Source organism: Cladophialophora yegresii (assembly GCF_000585515.1).
Source record: "Cladophialophora yegresii CBS 114405 chromosome Unknown aczIN-supercont1.7, whole genome shotgun sequence".
NCBI lineage: Eukaryota > Fungi > Ascomycota > Eurotiomycetes > Chaetothyriales > Herpotrichiellaceae > Cladophialophora > Cladophialophora yegresii.
Window position 1 is genome coordinate 1,429,122 of NW_006913051.1, and position 24,880 is coordinate 1,454,001.

The 24,880-nt window shown below is 54.4% G+C and overlaps 5 protein-coding genes across 5 annotated transcripts; 2 read left to right on the forward strand and 3 right to left on the reverse strand.

The window, feature by feature from the left end:
- Positions 1 to 615: 615 nt before the first annotated feature.
- Positions 616 to 10,200, reverse strand: A1O7_09635 (uncharacterized protein; the record flags this gene model as incomplete). Its single annotated transcript, XM_007763622.1, has 1 exon — positions 616 to 10,200. One exon carries the CDS (start codon positions 10,198 to 10,200, stop codon positions 616 to 618), a length of 9,585 nt encoding a protein of 3,194 aa, XP_007761812.1.
- An 884-nt stretch (positions 10,201 to 11,084) lies between these two features.
- On the forward strand, positions 11,085 to 13,338 carry A1O7_09636 (uncharacterized protein; the record flags this gene model as incomplete). The annotated part of the gene is made up of 2 exons (XM_007763623.1): positions 11,085 to 11,304; positions 11,351 to 13,338. 2 exons carry the CDS (start codon positions 11,085 to 11,087, stop codon positions 13,336 to 13,338), a joined length of 2,208 nt encoding a protein of 735 aa, XP_007761813.1.
- Positions 13,339 to 13,926: 588 nt separating this feature from the next.
- On the forward strand, positions 13,927 to 14,338 carry A1O7_09637 (uncharacterized protein; the record flags this gene model as incomplete). The annotated part of the gene is made up of 2 exons (XM_007763624.1): positions 13,927 to 14,215; positions 14,283 to 14,338. 2 exons carry the CDS (start codon positions 13,927 to 13,929, stop codon positions 14,336 to 14,338), a joined length of 345 nt encoding a protein of 114 aa, XP_007761814.1.
- Positions 14,339 to 15,610: 1,272 nt separating this feature from the next.
- Positions 15,611 to 16,064, reverse strand: A1O7_09638 (uncharacterized protein; the record flags this gene model as incomplete). The annotated part of the gene is made up of 1 exon (XM_007763625.1): positions 15,611 to 16,064. A coding segment is annotated over one exon (226 nt), but the record flags the coding sequence as incomplete, so codon positions are not given.
- A 5,300-nt stretch (positions 16,065 to 21,364) lies between these two features.
- On the reverse strand, positions 21,365 to 22,390 carry A1O7_09639 (uncharacterized protein; the record flags this gene model as incomplete). The annotated part of the gene is made up of 1 exon (XM_007763626.1): positions 21,365 to 22,390. One exon carries the CDS (start codon positions 22,388 to 22,390, stop codon positions 21,365 to 21,367), a length of 1,026 nt encoding a protein of 341 aa, XP_007761816.1.
- Positions 22,391 to 24,880: the final 2,490 nt, after the last annotated feature.

Here is a 24,880-nt window from a genome sequence, read left to right on the forward strand (position 1 = left end):
AAGCACAACAAAGAGCGATTATGAGGGTCAGTTCGAGGTGAGGGCATGAGAGCATTTCAGCTGGATGGGTGGCACACTACTGACGCCAACGTCATGTCCGGATGAGGGGCCTCTTACGCGCCGGCCCGTTGCCGCCCGCGCGGCTTGGCGAACCGGCGTCGATCCGAAGCCAAATATAGGTGCGACCTAGTCTTTTTGACTTTGGGTTCTTGAATCAGGCCAATTGATCTGGTTCATTGGCTGTGACTCGAAGAACAGACTGTCGGCGTTGTCTCGAAGGCCCGATGGCTCGTACGGAGTACGTTGCATTAGTTGGGCTAGGTATTTTGTACATGTCAACAAGCCCAGTCATCCCGTATTTTATACCATTATAAGTCTCACACAGTCCATGGTGGACACTATGTGCTGCAGGAGACACTGCAATGTAAAGCAGCTCGCCCAAAGAAGAGGGCAGACACTGCACTAGATTCATTCTTCAACCACCAAGTATCTCATGCCTCGTCTCGCGGATTCCCTTTCTTGTCTCATGTCTCGTCTCGTCAGAGATCGCTCTCATCTCATACCCACGTCCTCGTCATCCCTTTGCGTTATATTTGTCGTTAAATGCATTCACAGCTATACCGGGATCATGGTTAGCACATTGTCCATCCAACGCAGATAATGATGGTCGACATGACCAGGATAGTACTCACCAATGGCGATTTGCCTGTACAACCAATTGCGGCTTCCTTCATCCGCCACCGGGATGAAAGGACCATTCACTCCGCCTTTCAATCCGATGCTCATGCCTGTGCGCTCTTTACTGATCGTCTTGATGTCCGTGAGCTTGACATCCCACTCCATGCGCAGCTTCTTCGTCCGGAGCATCAGAATCCGATCATATGTGATGATTACCAGCATGTCACGGCCCTCCAACTCCAGGTGTGCAATGTACTCTTCGTTGAAGAACTGGCCGTCGTTGCAAGTCTTGAGCCAGAACTGTCCGAGGGCTTCACGCTGCGAATATGGTCGCACGATGCCATCCATGCCGATGAAGCGAGTGAGCCGGACGCGATCCAAGCCTTCGGCGTCGAAGACCGTCGTGGTATTGCGCACACCTTCGGCCACGTTGGATGCGAGGTCGAAGGCCCCAATCGCGGGTTTGGTCGCGAGGCCGAGAACACCCTTACCGACGCCTTTGACGAAACCGAGCGCGCCCTCCTTTTCCGCGCCCTCGAGCGGGTGACGGGCCAGACCTCCGATACCGCTGGCCATGCTCGCGGCAAACGCATTGCCTCCTGCAGTCACGCCGTACAGCGCATGCTTCGGTCGGTTCCGATTCCTCGCCATGCGACGCTGGTCCTGGAACTCCTTGTCCATCGTGGCGGCGGCCAGGCCCTTGGAGATGGAGCCGCTGAACTTGGCCATACTGTCGCTGAAGCCAAAGACAGACTTCTTGACGAAGCTACTGGCTCCTTTGGCAATTCCAATTCCGAGTTCTTGCGGCCGATCCGTCATGACCAGACCCTGGTACGGCTCGTAAAATATGTCGGCCACACCCGAACTGATGTTGTTGAACAGGCCGACAGGATTGCCGAGGAAGTCGGCCGATCCCAGGATGATGTGGACTTGCCGCAACGCTTCTTGCGTGTAATGGTTCTGGACGTTCGTCATCAACGCCGGAACAGAGATCCTCGCGTTCTCGAGCAACAGCGCGTTGAACCGGATGGGAGCATCGTTCACGTTGCCAATGGACATGGTCATAACATTCACAAAGAACATGAGAGGGCTGTTGACAAAATTGTCCTCCGCGTTGACTCGTTCGGTGCGGACGAACGAGAGGTCGAGCTGGATTGGTTGCAGGTGTAACAGCTCGAAGTAGACGTCCTCGCCTTGTTGCTCCCGTGTGGGCTCGGGGATATCGACGCTCTCGTCGCACAGCTTGCCCTCTTTTTCTTCGGACCACGACGCTCCCGGCACCTTTACAAAATCCAGCATGGCAAAGATGAAGTCTTCGTCCAGTTCGACCGTGATCTGCTGCAGGAGCAACGTCGCGTACTTGATGTACAGGACGCCGTACGAATCGTCCTTGACCCGAGTCACCATGGCGTGGAAGATGGGGTGAGCCTCCAGCTCCTTGCCGGTCTTAGGCACCACGCTCGGGTACAACAAAATAGGGAAAATACCGCCGTACAGCTGGTTGTCGATCTGGATCCACTTGACCGTGAAGTTCACCGTCTGGTAGAGCTTGGAGTCGCCATACTTGAGCTCCAGTTCGCGGAAAGTGACGTACATGAGTTCTTTGAGCTTGCTGTTGACGAGCGAGATGCCGAACCCGGCCAGCCGAAGCTCGGCTTTGAAGTTGACCTCGGATTCGATCTGCTTGACCTCAAAGCCTTGATTGAGACTGGTCTGAGACGCCACGGCCTGGCCGGTCTTTTGTCGGTACAGGGACTTGGACGGCTGGTAGTTAGACAGCACCAAAGTCTGCGTCGGTCCGTCGGCGACGATATTGACATCAATCGCCTTCATTGGCCCTCCACGCTCGTCGGGCGGTAGCTTGATGGGTATCAGGTTGCCAATCTCGGCCAATTTGACATACCGCTCCTTGCCTCGAGCAGTCAGAACCAGCTCCTTGTTCTTGGACGCCGGATAGTCCCAAGCATAAGGCATGATGCTTCGCGCGGGCAGTCGGTATCTGATAGGCTTCCAGCCACTTCCTCGGTCCTCTTCCTCGTCTTCTGCCAGGTTGGGGTTGGCCTGGAAGAACAAGAACTCGGTGTCACTTTCGTTCCTCATAGAAAATGGCCAGTGCTTCGTCTCGATGCTGAAATGCAGGAACAACGTGGCGTCCTCAAGGATGACTTCGACCCGAATAAGTTTCTGTCGCTGGCCATGTTTAGCAAGTTTGACGTGAGTCATGCCAACATTGTCCATGTTGAAAGGTGACGACCACTGGTTATTGCCGCCCGGGAAGCAGAGGCAGAGCTGCTTTTCTGGAGATTGTCGCATAAAGTAGACAGGCCGGAGCTCATTGTTCTTCATCTTCCACACCTCTGACGAACCAGGTTCTCGTAGCTCAACCTCTTCGCCGATCTTGTTCTTGAGCACGAATCGCGGAGCAATCGTCACGACCTTGGTCAGACTATATTTGCCTTCGCCTTCTGCCACGGAAACGCCAGCGTGCAGTTCAGAGTTGCCCGAGGCCGCGGGCAAGACGACCTCATACGAGCTTCCAATTGCATCAAAACTCTGCGGCTTGCTCCATGCCGAGTCTCCAATCCTGAGGAGAGAGCGGTTTTTGCGGTCATCAGTGCCATACGAGTACAGCATGGGCAACGCTTTGCCTTCTCCCGAGCTGGACCGCGGGCCGTGTGGCGACGAGGATTTTGAGGAAGAGCCAAAGAAAGCTTTGCTCTGAACGCTCATGTCAAGGCCGGTCTTGTTCAAGAGGACGTAAGGGCTGAAGACCGACACCCGGAAGGCTCCACCGCTGTTCTTAATGTTGGTGTAGTGGAGCTTGAGTCTCAACTGAGCGCCCCTCTCATCCTTCAGTTGCACCACTTTCTCTCGCCGGAAATCTTCCTGCGTGTTACTGTTGATGATAGCAAAGTCACTCTGCTTGAACGGTGCGTCCTCCACGTCCACACTCAGCAACAGGAGATGCGACAGCTCAACCACGTGCACAGGACTCACGCCTCCTTTGCGGAGGAAGTTTGTCCAATCCTTCTTGGTGTTCTTGTCGTAGATGCGGTACTTGAAGTCGTACGGCAACAGGTTCTGAATTTCGACAGGTGCTGATATCTGGATCCGCATATAGGGATACACCTTGGTGATGGGGTCTTTCTCGTCGTACGAGGCGTGCATCTGGAAGAAGAACGCCGGCGACTCGTCTTTGGATTCTGACGCACAAGTAATTGCTCGAGTTGACCTCTTGAGGAGGTCTTTCCAGAACAGCCGTTCGTTCGACCACCCGTAGCCAAAACCTTGATCGGGTCGCAAGACCAGGGAATGTACGAACGCTGCACCCACTGGGGCAGGCCGCGCTTCGCCCGGTGCGATTTTCTCGATCTTGAGAAGGTGGCCGTCTTCCGGGCTGAAGACGCCGACTTCGATGGGAATCTGGGTCTTGTTTTCGACCAGGAGTGGTGATCGGAAAGTGATGTACTTGACGTTGTCGGTTCCAAGTGCCACCTCGACAAGCATGCGGTGCTGGACGCCGTCCTTCTTGGGTTTCAAGTTGTAGAGAGTCTCCCCCTCCCTGATGACAGGAATGCGGGTGACGCTATCGAACCCGCTGCCTTCGAGCTTGACACCCACCAGGCCAGCATTGCCTTCGGGCGAGAGACTTTCACGCATCGACGTGTTATCTTGAAAGCGCCATGCATACTCTTCGCCGTCGGTGAGCTTGGCCGCGGCTGCGCTGTCACTTTTTTCATCGGCCCACACGCTCAGGTCGAACCCAGTATAGTTGCGGATTCGATACGGTGCATCTGCCACGCGAGGCTTGGAGAGGATGTCTTCGTCAGTCGACAGGAAGTTGAACGACTTGGATGCGAGGGCTATCGTCGCTGTTGTAACCGTCAACTCCATGTTCTTGTGTGAATACAGCTCCATGGAAAGGACCTCTGGGTGAAGCTGCTTGGCCATGTGGAAGCCCAAGTTCCAGGGCTCGATTAGAGGCTCCCATGCCGACTTGGAGAAGTTGTAGACATTGATGAAAGTGTCAATCCTGGTGTCCGCTGTGAGACTGCTGGACCAATCGCGGACCTCTACATCAAACTTCTTGACACTCCAGTCTAACATGGGAAGCTCATGCATGTCCCCAATGAGGATGACTCTGATGCCGTCCACTTCCGCAGTCATCTCCTCCCGGCTTAACACGACCCATTGCCGGCGTTGCTGCTGGGGACTCGACTGCGAGGTCTTCGAGATCGATTTTGATCGCCTAGACCTCTGCGCCAGTGTTGACTGCCCGGCGAGAGATTTACGTCTGGTAGAAGGAGCTTCGGAGGATGCTTTGACGTCCTTGAGTTTCTTCGGTTCGGTATCTTGCTGCATCTTTGGCTGCGGTGTGGTAGACGAGGCTTTGCTGACAATCTGCATCGCGAGCAGAATATCACGAAGAGACAGACGAAGCACCAGAGGTTCCACGCCAATATGAATCGAGGTCAACCACGAATCCTTTCCTTGGCTTCGCTTCTCCATGGACATCGATGCACTGAAATCGTCGAGTATACGGAGACGGCTGGTCTCGAAGCGGTCCATCCGACACAGGAACATGCCAATCTTGGTGATTTGCAGCGTAGTCGCATTTTGCTGGGACACAAGGACTTCTTTGGTGCCCAGAACAATGGCCTCGGTGTTCGAGATGGTAGGGTTGGCGATCAAAATAATCTGAGCATCTACGACGTTAACACGGAATGACACCGTCATGGACGGTTTCGCGTCTGAGTCGACCTCTGTGGCAGCATCTTCTGCCTCGTCCACTTCTTCCTCCGGATTTTCCTCGCCGTTTTCAGTGAGCTCTTCTTGCTCGGCGACGGGTGGAGGCTCCGTGGACTGCAATGCCGTGTTCGCGAAAGACTGGAGAGCAAAGACGTAGTCTAAAGCCACAATGATCCGAGGACTGTCGATGGTCAGCATGACGATCATGTGGCGGTCGTCACCACCGGATATGGAGATGTTGGCCATGAACTGTTGCTGCACGTCGTTGTTGATCAAGGACATGATCTTGCGGAACTTGTTGGTCTCCTTTGTGCGACTGTCCCGGATCGTGAACGAATGAACCATGAGCTCTGCTTCCAGCGCACCGTCGCTGAGCATTCTTAGCTTGACACCGGTTTCGTTGATGGCAAATTTGGAAAGACTGGCTGCTTCGAGATTCTCAATCGGCTCGCCTTCTTCGGCAAGAAGTAGCTCCAGGCTGACCATCGGGGCTTTGAACACCAGATTCAACTTGGTCCAAGTCTCACCACCAGTGCCGAGCTCTGGAGCCTGGTCAGAGGACGTGGCAGGCGTTTGAGATGTGGTCGTGTTAGGGTCGGACACTGTCGCACTCTCTGTTGTCGACGCTGGCAGCTCCTCGGCAATGTCCTCTTCGCTTTCGTCCTCCATCGCGAAAGCGGCCGGAATGGTCTTCGACAACTCCATCAGGAACTTGACTTGGGTCTGCGATACTCTGAGGTTGATGGGCGACATGGATCCCTCAATCTCAAGATCTGGTCTCTCGAGCCCGGACTGATGCTCAAGATATCTAATCTTGAAATCGAGATCGACCTTATCAATCATCTCCAGCTCTTGTGAGTTCCCGTTGTCGTAGTGGAATTCGCTAGTGAGGCGAATATGCCTGATGCCTGCAGTCAGCTTGTTGACGAGCGGTCCATCCTTCTGACCCTGCACTCTGACAAACTTGTTGCTCGCATAGATCTCGCCCAGGTAAGCTGTAAGAAGGTCCCGTGGCCTGTCATCAACCATAACACCCGGGAAAACGACAATCGGCGTCTTGATGACCACGTCGAAGTGCATCTTCTGCGCACTCTCTTGCACCTGTTGCGCTTGGTCCGCAGCAGCTTGCCGGGCTGCGTTGAAGATGGCTTGCATCTTCCCAAACTTGACTCCGAATTCCATGATTTTGCGGAAAGGCTCCTCCATGAAATTGATTTTGATTGATCCGGACCGGAGATAGATGCCGGAATCGTACCCGGGATAGTCGCGACGAGAAGAATCAAAGGTCTGGTACTTGAAGTCGGCCAGATCGTCTCCTTCGATGGCGATTAGCCGACGAAGGGGTGAATCTTCTGGTGCACCTTCATTGATGTCGTCGACCAAGGACAGGCTGCCCAATCTTGCTTTGATCTGCATCGTGCCTGCGTTGAGAAAGACGCCGACGTCCCCGGAGTTTAACGACAGTGTGGCCAGCCGTACGCCGTCGTTGTTGAGGATCAGTGCAATGCTGGTCAACTCGGCTTTAATTCTAATCTTGTCTGCCGGCGCACTCTGCTGAGGAGCTTCTTGAATGGCCTCAGGTTCGTCCTCGTTCGGCTTCCCTTCAGTAGGTTGTTGCCCACCGGGACTTGCAAATGTTGTAAGAACGAAATCTAAGAGTGTCAGAAGCGTACGTCTGGTCACTACCACGTTGATGGTCGACACGGAAACGTCGAGATTTGTTGCAATGCCTTCGTAGGTGGAGGTGAACTCGGGCGAACCTGGGTTGACTTTGACGAACTTGACGTTGAGCAAGTCTTTCCCGTCGTCGGCCTTGAAGCCTTTGGAAGATATTATCTGTTTGAACTCTGGTAGTGGTTGCTCTTCGATGTGGTCGTCCACACTGAGCGACCGAAGGAGCACTTCTGCCACCATGTCGTAAGGACGAAGGTAAAAGTCGAAGTAGAAGTGCTCCACGACAAGCTCCACCAACAGCTGGTCCCGCTTCTTGCCGTCGGGATCGGCCTTGTACAACGAAGCCTGCAACCTCTCCACGGTGAACTTGATCTCGAAATTGCGTTGGTGGATGTTGGCTGGAGTGTCGGGAGTTTCGGTTTGGTTGGGTGTCTCCGGAGGGTTGTCTTCGGTGTCGGAATCATGGTCAATAATGGGCAGGTCCTTAGCCTCGAGCAATTGGACGGATTTTCGCTTTGAGGCGGGCTGCTCCTCGACGACAGGCTGAGGCTTCGACTCGATAGCATTCCCATTTGGCTGCGGCTCTGTGGACTCAAACTTTGGGATGGCGACCTCTATCAGTCTCATCAAGTTCTTGTACTTCTTGTCCGAGATAGAGGCGTGAAGAACAGGTAAGGACCCCGAGATGCGGACCTTGGTGACATCCGGGGCCTTGGGTATGATTGAATTTTCCAAGAGGAAAGCCATGTTGATGCGATCAATGATGTGCATATTCTGCGAATCCTCTTCGGCCTCTAGCTGCGCCCTTGTTGCTTCGATGCCCGGGCCTATCAACACCTGGGTAGATTCGAGCTTCAAATGGAACTTGTCGTACATCAGGCCTTCGAGCTGTTTGTAGTCCTCTTCCGTGTATTGTTGCTTCTGCTTTGAGTGGATGTCCCGTATCGTATCTTTGTCGACAAGCTCGCTGTTAAGGCTGACGTGACCGGCATCAAGGATCATGCACAACGTGCTTTCTTCCGTAATGCTCTCCGGGATAATGAAGATGGGGGCGTGGATATCCAGGTTCGCGTTGATGGTCTTGTGCTCCTCCAGCGCAAACTCCAGGCCGGCACGGGTTTGTTGGCGGATCTCTTCGATACTCGCGCCCGCAGTCTCGAGCAAGGCACCAATGGACTCCATTTGACGTTCGGGCGGCTTAAAAAACTTGACAATTTCGACCACGAACTTCGGGTTGTGGATGAATTCGAGACTCTTGAGTTTCAAATCAACCTTTGTGTCTGCACTTTCATCGAGTGGGTTGTTCTCAAAGACCAAATGGAACAAGCTGTCATCCTCCTCTGCCTTCTCCGTTGTGCCAGCTTCTGAATCGTCATCGCCGCTGAGTGTCTGGTTATCTTCCTGTTTAACACCTTCCTTGGGCTGTTCTTCAGCACCTTTGACCTTGACGATCTGTGGGAACAGTGTACCCTCAGTCGTGCCGTCGTAGACACGAAAGCCTCCGAGTGCCACATCGGCCAGAAGCGAGTCAGGCCGTTGGAGGGCTTTCAGCTTGAAATTGTCGAATACTAGCTTGAGAATATCATTTGATTGTCCGTGTGGGTCTCGCTTCAACGTAAAGCTGCCGGTCCTAAGACTGGATTCCACCTGAAGTTTGATGGTTTCACGGGGGAGGTCGACAGCGTCTGCGATGGCTTTCTTCTCGTCCCAATCGATCGCCTGGTAGAGCTCCTTGCGTTGCTGCTCGGTCATGCCGGCGTCGTCATCTTCTTGCTTTTCTTTGGGTTTCGAGCCCCAGACCCAAGATGACCACGTCTGCTTGGGAGGAGGCTTCTTGACCCCAATATTCTCTTTTCGCAACTGGCTCCGGGCAAGAGACCGCCAGAAGCGCAGATCCTCGTAGCTCAGGTCGTGCTCCAGTTGTGTCATTTCCTTTGTCTCCTGCTCCGTGAACTTTTGCTCTTTCTTCTTCTTTTTAAACAGTTCGATATATTTGCGACGAGTGTCCTGGCGCTCCTTGAAGTAGTCCCAGGTCCACTTTCTGTTACGTTCATGTATCTTCTCCAGCACGGCTTGGCCAGCGAACTTGACCCAAGCGCGAGGGTTCTCCTTGGGGGTCTCTTTTGGCGCATTCTTCTTGTACTCGTGGTGACGGACAAAGTAGTGCATGAGGTCAACCAGCATCAGAGCGTCGCGATATTGATCTTCGTCAATGATGAAGCCGAGCTCCTGGAAAAGAAGACGTGCCTTGGTCTTAGGCTTGCCCGTTTGACCGGTCTTGTCGAGCTCGATCCCAGCACGCCCACTGACTGGCTTGAGGAGGTACTGATGGCCCGCGGTCTCTTCAATGCCTTGTTTGAAACGACGTATCAGTTCGTCCTTGTCAATCTCCTGTGCGTCGGCACCCACATCGCCACCTTTGCCTGTGCCAAACAGATCGGCATCGCTGTTCCAGTACAGCGCGAGCGAGTTGAGGACGGCCAGCTTGTGGGTGGTGCCCGAGGTGGATTGGATGAATGTCGGTTGCCAGTCTGCATCGGTCGACACGGCGCTCATTTCCTTCAGAGTCAGGCCGACTGCGAAGGCATGGCCGGGAGTTGCGATCGAGTCTTCGTACCGCACGTGCACGTTCTTGATGCTGACTTGCAGGTTGTCGACGATGGCGGTCACGAAGCTTTGGGTAAAGCTCTGGCTCTTCTGCTGCTCTTCGGCGCTCATTGCCTCGGTGTTTTGTTCCTTCAGCAGTTCAGCGCTTTCGAGCTTCTCCAGCTTGACGGCCACGGCCCGCTTCTCCTCCTCTTCCGCATCGTAGTCATCCTCCTCTTTGGGCGCCGCTAGTAGGAAGACGTCCTCGATGTTGACTCTGACCGGCTTGGCCCTCAGATTGGACCAGGGAATTGACAGCGTCAGCTCGCCCAACCGGCCTTCAACCACATTGATTGGGAGCCGCAACTGGTCCAGTGCCTCTCGTCGCAACTCGAGGTTGCGCAGCTTGACGTCGCCCGACCATATACCGACATTGAGCTGCTTGGGGTCGAAATTCTTCACGTACATGCCCAGAAAGCGGTTGAGCAGGTTGGCGACAAGACCTTCCAGCATCTTGGGCGAATGTGGCCGGTACCCGGGCCAGGGACGGTGGAGGGTGTTATCTGAACCGTAGGGACATGTGGTACAACTAGGCTACTCCAGTAGCGCTATAATACAAGGACGGCTTGTCGCAGCCGATCTAACAGGCGTGAGGAAAGTTGGCCGTGTCAGAGGTAAGCTTGTGTATCGACGGGCGTGTATCGAAGGTCGAGTATTGAATCTCGAATATTGTGACGCACAGCCACTTTCAACTGTGGCGGGGCAGTTCGAGGAGTTGCACAATGCCAGACCCCAGCGTTGGCAATGAAAAGCCGATCGAAGCCGACTACGAGGTAAGCCACAGCAAACGGGCAAGAGCACTGACGTGAACTACTGTGCACTGTGTATGTATGTCACACTTTCGTCTTTTCGCCTGCGCGAATGTGCAAGAGAAAGTGGGAATTCATTGACACGCGCTTCCAAACTCCAAACGCAGCCTGCTCAATGACGTCAATGGGAACGACGACATCACTAGGCAGCCACTGACCAAGCCACAAGTCAGCCGAGCGTGAGGAGTCAGTCACGTTTACCTCGTATGTACAGCAGCCAGTGACATTGGAGCAACGCCACCATTCATCTGCCATCGCAGCCTCGCCATTGCTGCAGTCGAGGCTGTCGCGTCGGCCCAATCACTCTCGCTTCATCTCGACCTTGACCTCGCTCCTGTCGTTGTCCTTTGATGCATGTCTCGCGCTCGACGTCCTGTTGAGCTTGAGTTCCGTGCTCTTGCCCACTCGTCCTCTCCCTCACGCGCCCTCTTTCGCGCTCTCAACTGCTCAGGCCTCAATCACTAACATCTTACCCTCCCCAATTCTACCTTCTTGACCTTCGACTACTTCTCTTACTAAACTACGAGAATGGGTCCGCGTATCACGACATGGAATGTCAATGGCATGCGGACCCTGCTGGAACACCAGCCATGGAAAAGCGCAAAGACAATGGAGAACATGTTTGACATCCTAGAGGCAGACATTGTGGTCTTCCAGGAGGCAAAGGTCCAGCGCAAAGATCTTCCGGATGACATGGTTCTGCTGGAAGGGTGGGAGAGCTACTGGAGCTTTCCCAAGGAGAAGAAAGGTGCGCTGCAAAGCAGTTTGGTGGATTCTATGCTGATGCGGTGCAGGCTACTCTGGTGTTGTTGTCTACACTCGAAATGCGAAGTGCACGCCCATAAGAGTGGAGGAGGGCTTCACTGGCTGCCTGACTGTGCCCGGCACTTCTACCCCATACCGAGCATTGCCGGAAGACCAGCAGATTGGAGGATATCCCGAGGCCGCCGCGCTCTCAGATCACCGGTACAAACTGGAGAGCCTCGACTCGGAGGGAAGATGCGTTCTTGTCGAGTTTCAAGCATTTGTCCTGATTGCCACCTACTTTCCTGCCGAGCGGGATGAAACACGGACTGACTACCGTCTCAACTTCCTGCAAGCCCTGGAGCTCAGGATCCGAAATCTGGTCAAAATGGGCAAGAGAGTGGTTCTGGCAGGCGACCTCAATATCAGCCGCGAGGAAATTGATACTGCGCACATCGGCAAAGCCATGCGCCAACCTCAATTTGATCCAGCCGAATGGATTTCCACTTCGCCACGGAGGTGGCTCAACCAACTCTTGGTGGGAGGCAAAATTTCTGGGCCGAGAGACATGGGAAGAGAGCCTATTTTGTGGGACATTTGTCGGTCGTTTCACGAAGGCCGCCTTGGCATGTATACTTGCTGGGAGACTAGGATCAATGCTCGGCCGGGGAATTATGGGGCGAGGATCGACTATATCATATGCAGCCACGACATGAGGGATTGGTTCAGTGACTCCGACATCCAAGAGGGGCTGATGGGATCTGATCACTGTCCAGTCTATGCTGATTTGAAAGATACAGTGCTTGTGAATGGTGTCGAAGAGCACATCTTGGACGTGGTCAACCCACCGGGTATGTTCGTGCGTGGGGTTCGTCAAAAGGACTGGAAAGCGGCACGTGCCCTGCCGCTGTCTGGCAGACTTTTAGGTGAATTCCGTAACAGACGAAGCATCAAAGACATGTTCACGCGAAAGCTGGTACCCTCAAAGTTGGAGAGCGGTCATCAAGAGCTCACGCCGCACATTGCAAGCGAGCTACCACCTGCGGTCTTCCACAGAGAGGCCTCGGCAGCACATCGCCCCCAATCGCCTGCAAAACCAGACATGGACACTATTCTCGAGCAAGTTACGTCATGCAGTCCAAAGGACCTGATACCTCGACCTTTCAACGGAGAGCGCCCAGCCGCACAAGATGATTCACCATTCGTTCTAAAAGATACGCCATCGCCACTCTTCCGCGATGATGCCTCGTGTTCGGGATCGAGTTGTGATAAACGCCCAGCAACGACTGTCGACCAGAGTCCCACAGCCAAAAGAAGACAAGGTCCAGGACAGACCATTTTAAAGGATATGGGACGGACAACGTCGAAAGGCCCAGGCCAGAAGACGTCAAAAGAACTGAGACGCACGAGTTCGACGAGGCTCAAAGAGCAGCAGACCCTCCGTGACTTTTTCTCTCGAACCATACTTCCGTCCGAGCCGGAAGCGAAGGTGGAGAATGGGCCGAAATGGGAAGATGATCAGGCATTGCTGTCGTTACCACTCGCTCAAAATAACGCACCAGACGACGCTGTAACGATGATTACAGCAGTGGACGCCAAGGCCAGCCCAACAACACACGTCGACCGAGAGGACAAACAAGTCAAAGTGGATAGTGCGTTTACAGCAGTTGATAATGATACGTCACGAACACCGATCCAGCAGTCAGGGAATCTCCTCAACCACGAAGACGGACATGTCGACGCGAAGACAGAGGTCACAACGAAGCGGCCAGCCAAAGCCACTGCTTCTGAAGCCAAAGATTCGTGGCGCAAACTCTTAGCCCCGCCTGTTGCGCCGCTATGCAACCACAACGAACCATGCAAGAAGGACACCGTCAAAAAACCCCATCTGAGTGCCGGTCGGATGTTTTGGGTGTGTGCACGGCCGGTAGGCCCAAGCGGTAAGAACGAGTCCGGCACACCGTGGTCGTGCAAAACATTTTTCTGGCATAGTGACTGGGAGGCGCAGTCAAAGCAGACGAGCACTCGAGGCAGATGAACAGTCGAAGCACACAGCACACGGATCACACAAATCACACAAATCACACGAATTCACGAAGTTACGAAGCAACGAGACCTTGAGCTGCTACGACAGTTTTCTGCTACAAAAGTCAGGACCCGACCACGGGAGCAGCGCAGAAAGCGCAGAAAGCGCAGGTCGGCAGGACGAACAGGTTCAATCCGGCTTGGTTGCCGGACCGTATTCTTGCTCTCCAGCACTGTAGCTGAGACGTACGCCGCTGCCGCCGCATGTATTCTAGTGTAATCTACGCTGCCTTTGCCCCACCGTACTGCTACTGTGGAGTACGGTAAATGAAGTGGGAACGGCCGCACGTGGAGGGCGATCTAACCCCACCCTCGCGAATCTCAGATGGAAGCGCACCTATGGGATGGGCTCGTACCGTGCGGTGCAGGGCTCGGCCCGAGATCAGCGGTCAAGGACCTAAATACCTACCTTATGGTCCATTCCATTCAATCCGACCACCAACAAGAAAATCACATCCAGTCCTTCGAAGCACCACGTCTCTCAACTTGGCCAAACTCACAAATCGCAAGTCAAGTCCTAATATACCCTTCAGCCATAGCCATGGCCCAGGGCGGCGACGGCGTCTACGCCCTTGTTCGGACCACATACCCCGATTGCCATGGCGCGCCCTGCGTTGACGAGATGAGGGCGAAACTCACGGGTCCCACGGGCCTTCACTTTGAGATGACCGACGAGGGTCTCTGCCCCATACACAGGCCGATCGTTGAGAAAGCTCAGAGCGAAGCTCGGACTCAAAAGACGGAGCCGGAGCAGGAGTCGGGGTCGGGGTCGGACTCGAAGCAGGACGGTACTGGTACTGGTGCTGGTGCTAGTGCCAGTGCTGATCCCAGTATGTATGCACCCCAGATGACTCGTTGGCAGTGACAAAGAACTCCAAGACTAACTGACCTGTGTAGTGTCCCTTGAGGGTCTGAACATCTCGACCGAAGCAATGACTGGCGAAAAGGAGTAACTCGAATGTGCTGGGCTGAGCCAGAAGCAAGTCATTGTCGACGTACTCACAATCTTGGAAGGGGATATACTGCGATGATTTTGGGTTTGGGAGGGGGTTTGCGTCCGGATTTGGCTGGAAACAAAGTCTTCGGTATGGCTACCTAGGTATCAGTCAGGAGCTACGGTGGTATATGACGGTGTCAGAAAACAGGACGGGGGAGGACAACAGGATGGCAAAATGGGGCCGCAGGATTTGGTTCTGTGAGGCTGTTACATGACAGAAACATGCACACAAGCACACAATCCGCCCAACGCAACACAAGCGCGCATCAGCCGCGCATGCACCCACCCCACACACTGGCTACCCCGAACTAGGGCCCATTACGCTCGTTTCGATTTTAGAGTTTGAGTCTGTTTAGCACGGCATATAAGACACTGAGGGATGGCTATCGTTCATCACCCGGTATCACTATCCGCCGGTTGCTCTGCAGAGGACTCCACGCGGGGACGAGTCCGCCCTGCTAGGCGCCTTAGAGCCCGTACCCATTAATTACCCGAAAGCCTAAAGCTCGAAGTCTAAAGATGCGCCTAGAGCCTCTAGTCTAAAGCCTAGTGACTACGCCTACAACCACCTCCAAGCATACCTAGGTACCTAGGTACCTGTGTAGGTACATATCACACAGTACGACATAACGCAGCGCACCAACGGCGGCGGACACTTCGGGAAACGCCAAACACACTAAATGCAGAGTGTAGCAGCCTCCCTGTCGAGAATCTTGAATATGACAAGATGTTTCTGAAAGTACTTGTATTGGGAATCGGAAATTTCAATGATCCTCGAATCAAAGGATGTGGACGCCGGCCTGTCTTTTCCTCCTCACTGAGTGCTGCTGCTGCATATGTGACCCAGGCATCGCATTACTTCCTACTTCACACGCTGCACTGGCTGACAACCACTCGCCAGCAATACAACGTGCATCCAAACCCCTTAGCCTCTGATACTACCAACAACTAACGAACATCTCGCGCGTCACACTCGTCTTCCGATGGTATGGTCGTAATTACCGGCATACGGCCGAGCCTTATCAACGACGGCGGTCTTACCGTGTCTGAAACCCGGCGGAAGGTTCAGAAACATGCGGTACCACTTAGCGCTGCCTCTCAGCTCAACGACGGTGGTTATCTGGAGGATGCAACAGAAGTCCGCTCAGAAGACCGCGCCGCTGTCCCTTCCAGTAGATTGTCGTGACGATACTCCGAGCGGCTTGCAGTGGACAGAGAACTAGACGGTCCGCAGATGCTCATAGCCAGGCACGAGGAACTGAGGAGCCACCTCTTGCCAGGCTTGTCGGGCTTGACTTCCAAGCCAAGCAGAAGTGGACTCCCTGTGATGGGGGGTACCGCCCAGAGAACTCTCAGTCGATGATCGCCACGACCTAAGCTCTGCGGGACGAGTACGAGTTACATTCAAAGGGGTTCAGGGTCTCCATGCGTGAACGGGAGGTGGCCATGGCTCATCCTACTTCGCATCATATCTTGCAAGAACCTTTGCTCCACTCCTGAATAGGTGGTCGATCTGGATGTCTAGATTTTGCTGCGGCTGAGGCGTTCCACGCAACCATAGATGGAATGCCTGGAGCGTCTTGGACGGACCAAACCTGGGCCTGGATCGAGGAATGCGCAAGTCTGGGGAGAGACACCGCTGTGCGAGTCTCAAGGACTGTTCCAGGAGGGCAGAGCTCCCTCACCTTCAGCAGCGGCTGACGACGCTACGCGCAGATACTTTCGCGATCTGCCTCCGGGCGGTGATTATGGTCCAAGTCTCAGCGGGTGGTCTCTCTGTCTGCGAATATCCTCCATTGGGACCAGTACACGCGCGGCACGGGGACGGAAGCGTTGGCACCAATAGACTTCATTGTGGCGGCTTTGGTATGATGGAGGAACTTTCCGGTCTTGACAGTACGATATCGCGAAACGGGAAAGCAGCTAATTAGGTACGGAGTACGTACCGATGATGGACCGAACTCACCCATGTCCTTCCCCACCTACCCCGCTACCCCGCTACTCTACAGCTAACCAATCGCTATTCTACGGGCTGTGTGGAATCTCCACGATGTAGCCACCCCAGCTTGGTGGTGGATGCACCCGATGCGGTTCTTTCATGACACGAACGCCACACCCTCGTCACCTCGTGGGTACTCGTACTGGACTCGGCTGTGGCCGCCAGGTAATGGCCACGGTTTGCACTTTGCTGAGAGCGCAATTGGACAGACACTGTGTGCCCTTTCTGAAGCTGCATTCGCACGAACCATGTTTCGATGACAAGCTCAACGCCAAGCGCGTGTAGACGGTTTCACGTACCGTCACCACAGTATGAACTTTGCAAGTCGTCAGTTTCGCGGTGGTTGCGACGTGGGAACCGGAGACCAGCACGTGCTGGCAGCCGATCCCGAAGGAAGAGGGCTTATCAAAGGTGGGCGGGTTGGGTCACACGCTGCATTCCTGGAGCGGATTCGATGATGTCGTCCTCGTCCCCACCCTACGTGAAGGATGCTGTAGCTGGTGCGCGAGAGGGATGATGACTCCCCTTTGCCATGGGGGCGTGAGAATACGAGTACAGCAAATCACTAGGCTTGTAGGTGTCCATGCAAGATAAAAAGCCTTCACGGCGAAGGACAGGGCAGAACACCCAAGACCGACATATACCGAATGAGTTGGTGCCTTTGCTTTATGATGTTTGAGATAGTATCCTCTGAACAAGGACCTCACGCTGTAATACTAGGGTAATTAAGAGTGCTGCACAACCGTACTGTTGGCCCTTGGCGGCAGTACTGTCAATCGGTCCATCGTCGGCTACGTACGGAGTACTTACTTGGATTTAAAGTGAGAGCCGGCGGCTCAAGGTGGGGGAAAGGAGGAGCTGGGTGAGGGGTGAGGCGAGGGCGGGTTAGGAGGTTGAGAAAGTGGAGAGCTACACGAAGAATGTGTCACGGTGTGGAGGGAAACATCCGAGTTCGAGACAGGGGCAATTACCACATTTGGCGAAAAGTCGAAACTTGACGACACAGCACGGAAGTCTGAACTCCGCCGCTCGACTACCAATGGTGCCAATGGATGACTTCGGATGGACTGCGGAGTTCTGCAGGATTATGGGGTGGCCGATTCGGGCCGCATTGGCTTGGGTTCTTTGGCGCTGAGTCAAAGTCCAGCTGACTCATCCTGATTTATCGACGCTGTTTCGTCGGGCCTCTCTCATGGGTGGACTTCATTTCGGTCCAGGCCATCTCTCATACCCTGGCCGCAGTGTCTCGGTTTCACGGCTTACAGGAAGTAACAAGTGGCCGGTGGCCATTCCAGCTGTCGTTGCTGGCTCTGCCGTACCAGAGTGGTTCCTGGGCCAGTCGATGAATTTTCCACGAATCCTCGATGACCCTGCGATTAGGAGAGGGGGAACTCGGGACGCCGTGGGATTTGCTATGGCCCATCAAGAGTGCCGGAAACAAAACGACCAAGCACCGAGCCTTTCCCAGCTTGCTGCGTTCTTTCTGCTGCCAACTGAGTTTGAAGTTGGACTCCCGGCACCGTGACTCTGATCAACTCAACAGGCAAGGACGATCCCAGCATTCTGATCATCTGCTGTTCGTGCTTGGATGACAGCCAGTGATCCTCTTCTGGCGGTAGGGCACACCTCGTCTGCATCTGCAGAGGCTGCACCGCGCGGCAATAATTACTCTCCGCCTTTCAGAAGTGTGGGAGTAAAGAGGCTTGGACCGGAGCAAAGCCGAACCCGAGTGAGATGAATCATTCGGGTCGGAACGCAGATCTTAAGAGGCCCAGGTTGCACCAATCAGCGCAGTATGGAGCATATACAGTAGGGACTGCATGTTTGACTCGGACTCATGCTGGTGCTCACTGGAAGCGCAAAGTGCACCCAATTCCCAACAACAATCCAGGTGGGTTTGCGGGTGATACCCAAGCCCTTTGTCGTGTCATACGTATGCGTATCCATATGGTGTGTCTCCGCGTTGACTGCCCTTGGGACAAACGAGAGTTCTTCCGCCCCTTTCCTTGAGCCGTTTCCATTCGACGAAGGGACTGCGGCGATTTGTAGGCTCGACACCATTTCCGAGCTGCTTCTTTGGAAGTTCTCGACGAGTTCCTGTGCACTCAAGCGGGGGATCATTCCGTCGGCCGTGGTTCCGCTAACGCTCAGTAGCATGGGAGGATCTGTAGCTGGAGATCCGGGGGACGATGCTGGCTTGCAGGTCCAGCGAAGTGGTGCTCAATTCTCTACCGACCAATCCTGTCCCTTGTGCTGTTCAATAGTTCCTTGCATCACTCGATACTGTCCTTTGCGCCGCTAGCGTTGTCCATTGCGCTGCTATATGCAGTGGTACCCAATGATGTGCTACCTATCCTGTCCTTTGTGCAACTAATGCTGTCCTTTGCGCCGCTAGTACTGTCTTTGGCGCCGACACTGTTCTTCGTGCCGCCTAGCGTAGCGTTGCTGTCCTTGTGCCGCTGACACTGTCCATTGTGCTGTAGCACACTATAGTTGCTGGCCAATGTGGTGCTGTAATGTCTGCTTTGTGTTACCTCGTATTGTGCTCCCCGTGCTCACACTGTCCTACACTACCCTGCACGATTCCAATGGCGCCAAATGCTGGGCAATAAGTAACTTTGTGCCGGCCTTGCTGTCCATTGTGCCGTCCTCCTGTCGGTTGTACCGCAGGCTGTCCGTTGTACCGCTGGCTGTCCGTTGTGCCCCTTGCCGGCCTTTGTGCGTCCTAGTACAAGCTCACGCCGGCCAGCAGAGTGATGCTGAACCCTATTCTTGCAGACCAATGCAGGGCTACCCTATGTACCTTTGCATTGGCTGATCTGTGCTCCGTCCATGCCATCCAATGCATGCTCTCCCCTCCGTCCCTGCTGTTCTGGCACAATGCACCGTCTTTGTTGCCCGATGAGGTCCTGGCTAGTGCAGGGCCGCTTAGTGCTATAGCACCTCAATTCTTGTATTTGCTTTATCCAATGCTGAACTTGGCTGCCTGGTGCAGTGCTGGGCGGCATCAAGGACAGTGCTAGCGGCGCAAAGGACAGGTTGTGTAGTACATATGATGGTGATAGGTGGCTCATGGTATTGGGCAGCACTGCACTAGTAGGCACAAAGGGCAGTGTCAGCTGCACAAAGGACCCGACAGGTAGCACGTCATTGAGTACCACTGAACGACAGACAGTGCTAGCGTCACAAAGTACAAGGCTTGCGGCACAAAGGACAGGAGAGGTAGCACAGCATGGGACGACACTGCACACAGGACCCAATAGGTAGCACGTCATTGGGTACCACGACATGGGAGACAGTGTGAGCGTCATAAAGGACAATGCTAGCGGCGCAAAGGACAGGGCTAGCGTTGCAAAGTGCGGTCTCGGTAGCACAGAGGACAGGCGCACACAAGCGACACTCTTGGGCAGCACAGGAATGCAGCAGCGGTACTGGCGGCATCAGGTGGCAGAAAGGACAGTACTTGTGCGCAGCGAAGGGCATCACAAGATATTTTAGATCATAGTAGAGCCAAGTGCAGATTTCGCATTGACCTCAAAGTTCCAAAGCCAGGAGCGCAAGGACATGGTCGCAGTGCACGGCAACTTCGATCTCTCAAGTTCGAACCAACCAAGAAGGGTACCACCACAATCAGGTGGGACTGTATTGTGTAATACAGAGAGGGCGCCCTAAGTGGATGATAGCCAAGCTGTCAGCAAGCAGGGCAAAATTAATTACTGTGTGAAAGTGCATCGCCACGCATCGGTGGATGGTAGCGGAGGTGTTGGCAAGACGGAGGCCACAAGGAGAGGCCGTGCAAGTGAGAAGAGGCTTGGAATTTTGAAACTTCGTACTGTGTAAAGGGCCGTTGCGGAAAGTGCTCGTGCATGGAACAAAGGAGCGAGCCAGTGACGTAGGATTGTAGCGGATGGTCAATGGGCGAAGAGATTGTAGAAAGGGGACAAGAGCAGTGGACGGTTTGCTTGGAGCTGACAAACAAGACTCTTGAGCCATCACTCCGTACTCCGTACTGTGTACGGGTCCGAGGATCGCCTGTTTAGCACGTGGGGAGAATAAAGTAGAACCGCGACCGTGCTGCGTGCCATCAGCCCACGAGTGGGTAGCCCTAGGACTCTTTGCTGCAGGGCATTGTGACGAGGACCTCACATGCTCCGTCGCTGTAACTCTGATATTGTGACCACCTCCAATTCCCATAGACGTTCTTGGCTTGTTCCAGTTGTTGCATTGTCTATACTGGGCATTCTGTTTCTGATTGATCCTGTTGACAGTCATTCCAAGGCTAGAACCAATTCTATTATTGTTGTCTTTATCTGGAACGGCGTTTGGCCCTGTTGGCCCTGGCTTCGCTCGCCCTCCTCTGCTGTTATGACGGCGGTGGAATTGTTGACTGTTGACGGTAATACCCGTGTCGAAGGTGCTGTTCTCTGTTATGAATTCAGAGATACCGTTTTGGATGGTGCACACGGCGGTCAATCCCCCATGCTCCAAGCACGCCAAAGACCTGCGCCGTCGTGCGCCACATTCGGTGTCTTTGCGTGCGGTAGCACTGGTTCTTCTCCTAGCTTGAGGCGAGCAGACTGGACTTGTGGTGTCATTTGTAGCAATGACATGGCGACTTGTTGTGCCAGGTGGAATTCCTGATTCAGGTGCGATTTCGATCAGCTCCCGTCCTCGTCGCCAAAGTATCGCCAAGTTTATTCAGGTCACAGGTGTCCACTTGTTGTGGAAATGGGATAAACACAACTTGCCAGTATCTACACGGGAAGAACAGCATACCCCAAGGCTTCCCCACTTCTACAGTTCGTAGAAGACCTAGGCCTCGCAACGGAGATTTCGTTACTCCAGAGGAGTGAATAGATTGACGGCGTGGTAGGTGTGCGGCAAGTCACCTTTCGTTGGACGTCAAGCCAGGCTCCTGATGTCTGAACGATAGTCTGACCTTGGTCGATGGCGAACTGCTTTCATGAATCACCCGTCACGAGGTCAGCCACTTCGCACGCCAGGCTGATCTAGCCGGTACAAGTACTCGGCGACATTGAACCAGCCCTCATATTCGATCTCTTCTTTCGTGTCGTCCAGATCATAGTGGTAATGCCCGCCCTTTGTTGTTTCCGTCGTCCCGTTGACGGTGGCATCGCTGTTGCCATTCACAGTGAAGCAATGAGTATGCTCCATTCTCAACGCAAGGCCACCATCATCTCCCGAGTGGAAGACGGTCAGACAAACCAGCGGCCCATGCTCATTATCGGTAAAGCCCATGTCAAAATACCGCAGCCACTTGTCCACATCGTCTCTTGACTTGAACGGCTCCGAGGGAAAGTCCGGCATAACATGCAATTTTGCCGCCCCCTTTTTGATCAGAAACACTCCTCCGATGGAAATCAGACGATTTCCAAAAGAAGCCTTCAAGGCGTCTTGCATTGCCTGCGTGAAATTCAGCGGACCGTTTCGAGCTTTGCCGGTGACGTGCAGGCAGGGTCCAGGTGATCCGTCGGAGCAAAATAGGTTGCACATAAGCGCAAATGCCGTGGAACTATCCGGAATGCGAGCACAGCATACTGAATCATCCGGCTTGATTTTCGCGTAGTGTGTCCGATTCCTCACATCGTGCAGGCTTTTCCCGCCCGCTGCGGCACCGTACGCCAGATTGGGCATCAGCTCGGAATTCTGTCCCACGACGTGGAACGGACCAGCTCCGGCACCCAGCATGAAGCCGGTCGCTGTGGACATTTCAGCTTGTTGGGCGATAGAGAGCAGGTCATATTTCTTCGTCAAGTCCGGCGCGGGACTAAGGTTTGGTGGACCCCCGACATCGACAACCCGAGGAGAGCCGGTGAGGCCTGGAGAAGCAAGGTGATATGGAGGGAGACTGAGGTCTGGAGGAGTGGAAACAGTGCATGATGAGTGCGTAAAGTTCGAGGAGAGGCCGACAGAGATGCTCTCTGCCAATGCGGAAAGCGAGGGTGGGCAGAGGGGGACCTTTTTGACAGGCAGGTTGTCGGACGACATGATGGTACATGGATGGAACTGTGCTGTCGCGGCTGCCCAGCGTTCGCTACATCACCACCTGGCGTATCTGTTGGTGGGATGGTTTCATGTCGGAGCCAGTGTGTTCCGAAAGCCGAGGCGGCGGGGCACGTAGGTGCGGGGGTGCGACATCCGCGCTTTGCCCCAGGCGTGGGGGAGCGTTGCCAAGCGTTCCCAGAGTGCAACAAGTTCTTCCATCCTGACGAAGTATCCGTCTCCCATACTGTATAGATATTTCCATTTCAATTGCGCATCGCTGTTTACATATATGCCATGGCATCCCCCGAAATGAGGCGCGAGTACTCCGTCGAGACTCCGCAGTCGCTGGTCGGGAAACAGCCCTCGCGCGACTTGCTCATCAAACCCCAGCGTTTCCATACAAGACCACACATGGCGCGCAGCTGGCACGACCATGCACGCAACGATGGGTGCCGAGCATTCTCGCGTCTCGCATGATATCTATTCGTCGCTATAGTACCTACTTCGGTCCCTCTAGTACACTGGGTCCGTCATTCTCAGACGCTGACGCTGACGCTGCCTACGGACGCGCCCCAATTCGCGGACGTTGGCTGGACACGTGCGATAAGGTGAGAATTGAGCACATTGAGCCGAATGTGAGAAAGCGGGAAGCGAGGCTTCACGAGATGACACGCTAGCCGCAGGCCATGTGTTCCAAGGCTGCGGCCAGGGCAGCTACATATCGAGAGGCGGAGTTCTGCAGGTGCAGCACTACGAGAGCAGAATGGGAAAAGACACGCACAAGCTCTCCTCAGTCCTCGAGACAATCAAGTGCCAGTGTCCCACGTCGCTGGGTTATCATGCTGCCAGATGGTGATCCCAGGTTGGCGTGTATCTCGAGCTTGAGAAATCTGCACTGAGGGGCCTTCGCTCAGTCCCAGCATGTGAGGAGAAGGGGCATCTAATCCACGATTGAGGAGAAGGCCATGTGGTGATACATAGGCTGGTAGAGCTTATGCCAAAACGCACGAGGGTCGAATGAAGTCCGACCTTGGCCAGTCAGGTGGCTCGTAGGGAACGATCTTGGGCCCCGTCTGCCCTGCGTTCGGACGTCGCTGGTGTGGCTGTACGCGGCTTCATGTGCGCTTTACAAAAGAGAGGCTGTAACTCCTCGGACGAGCTCCTGGCAGAGCCCGTACCCAATATCGGCCTCTGTCCTGCCCGGTCGGATTCAGTTTCGTCCCGCAGACGGGCGGAGCTGTGATCATGTTCGAGTCCTTTAGGTCTTTCGTACTGGACTCCTGCGTGTGGGCGACTAATCACATTGTATCTCTTGGGCGCCAGCGAGGTTAGCTTGAAAGCTAAATGGGACGGCTAATTTCACTGTTGGGTGATGACTCCGGGATTGCTTTCCTCTTTTGACCACTTCGCTCGCTGGTTAGGGCAAAAAAGGGCGGCAGTCGGCATTACTGTCGGCCGAACCTTGAATGTGTGAGTGGTGGTGAGGAAATGTGAGAGAGTCGGGGGATGTAATCGCGGACACGATCCTCCAGGAATGTAGTTTCTAGCATGTTGGACGGATATGCATTGCCCGTGGCGCTCTGTTGGGAGGGCAGGGGGTTTGACTGCTGGTACTCAGGAGGCGAATCGAGCTTGAGATTGTTTGTGTCTGGCCTTCACTCGTCCTCGCGCTCAACATGTGCTGCGCCTAGGCGGACCCCTCTCCAGAACACGTATTCGGCGCAACGGGACGCTTCGTGGCCTCGCACATTTAGTTGATGAGGTCCATCCAAACCGGTGGTAATAAGACGCTTTGGTTGAACTGTGAGTCCTAGCTTACCTTTAGTATTCCGGTAAAATCCCCACATCGCGTGCTGTTCATTCCCGTGATGCGTTGGCAGGTTTCTACTATTGTTGATCTACAGCCCATTACTCCGCCGCTTCGAGCCGGGTGACCTCGGGGTTGATAGGGAGATCCAGACACTACTCAGGTACGGGAACAATGGTACCTACGGAGTACGGACCCCGCACATACTGTGTGGGAATGATAAACGATAGCGATAACGATAACGAGCCCTCACGGTCACACCGATGCGATGCTCCTTGCCCCGCGACTGTGATTCGTGACGGACCTTGTGGCATCCCACTCCGCCCGCAGTTCTGAAGCACTTAGCCATCCTTAGTCCGTGAGGAGATCACGCCGATGGCATGGTGGGTAACACATGTGGCAGGCCATGTCTCCGCTTACGAACATTCTGCCTGCCCCACCCCTCGTCTTCCTCTTCCTCTTCCTCTTCCTCTTCTTCCTTCCCAGCTTCTACACACGTCTCATTCTGACAGCGACCCGAGCGACAGGTGCGTCTGACGACGTTCGGGCGCACCTCGCGCTTCTGCGCATGCGCCTCGGGCCTCCTAGCTCACGTGGCGCTGTCGCCCAGAGCAGACGACGGTGCTCCCAGGCCGACACAACACGATGATCCTCCTCGAACCCCGCCGCCTGGGAGTCGGAGCTCC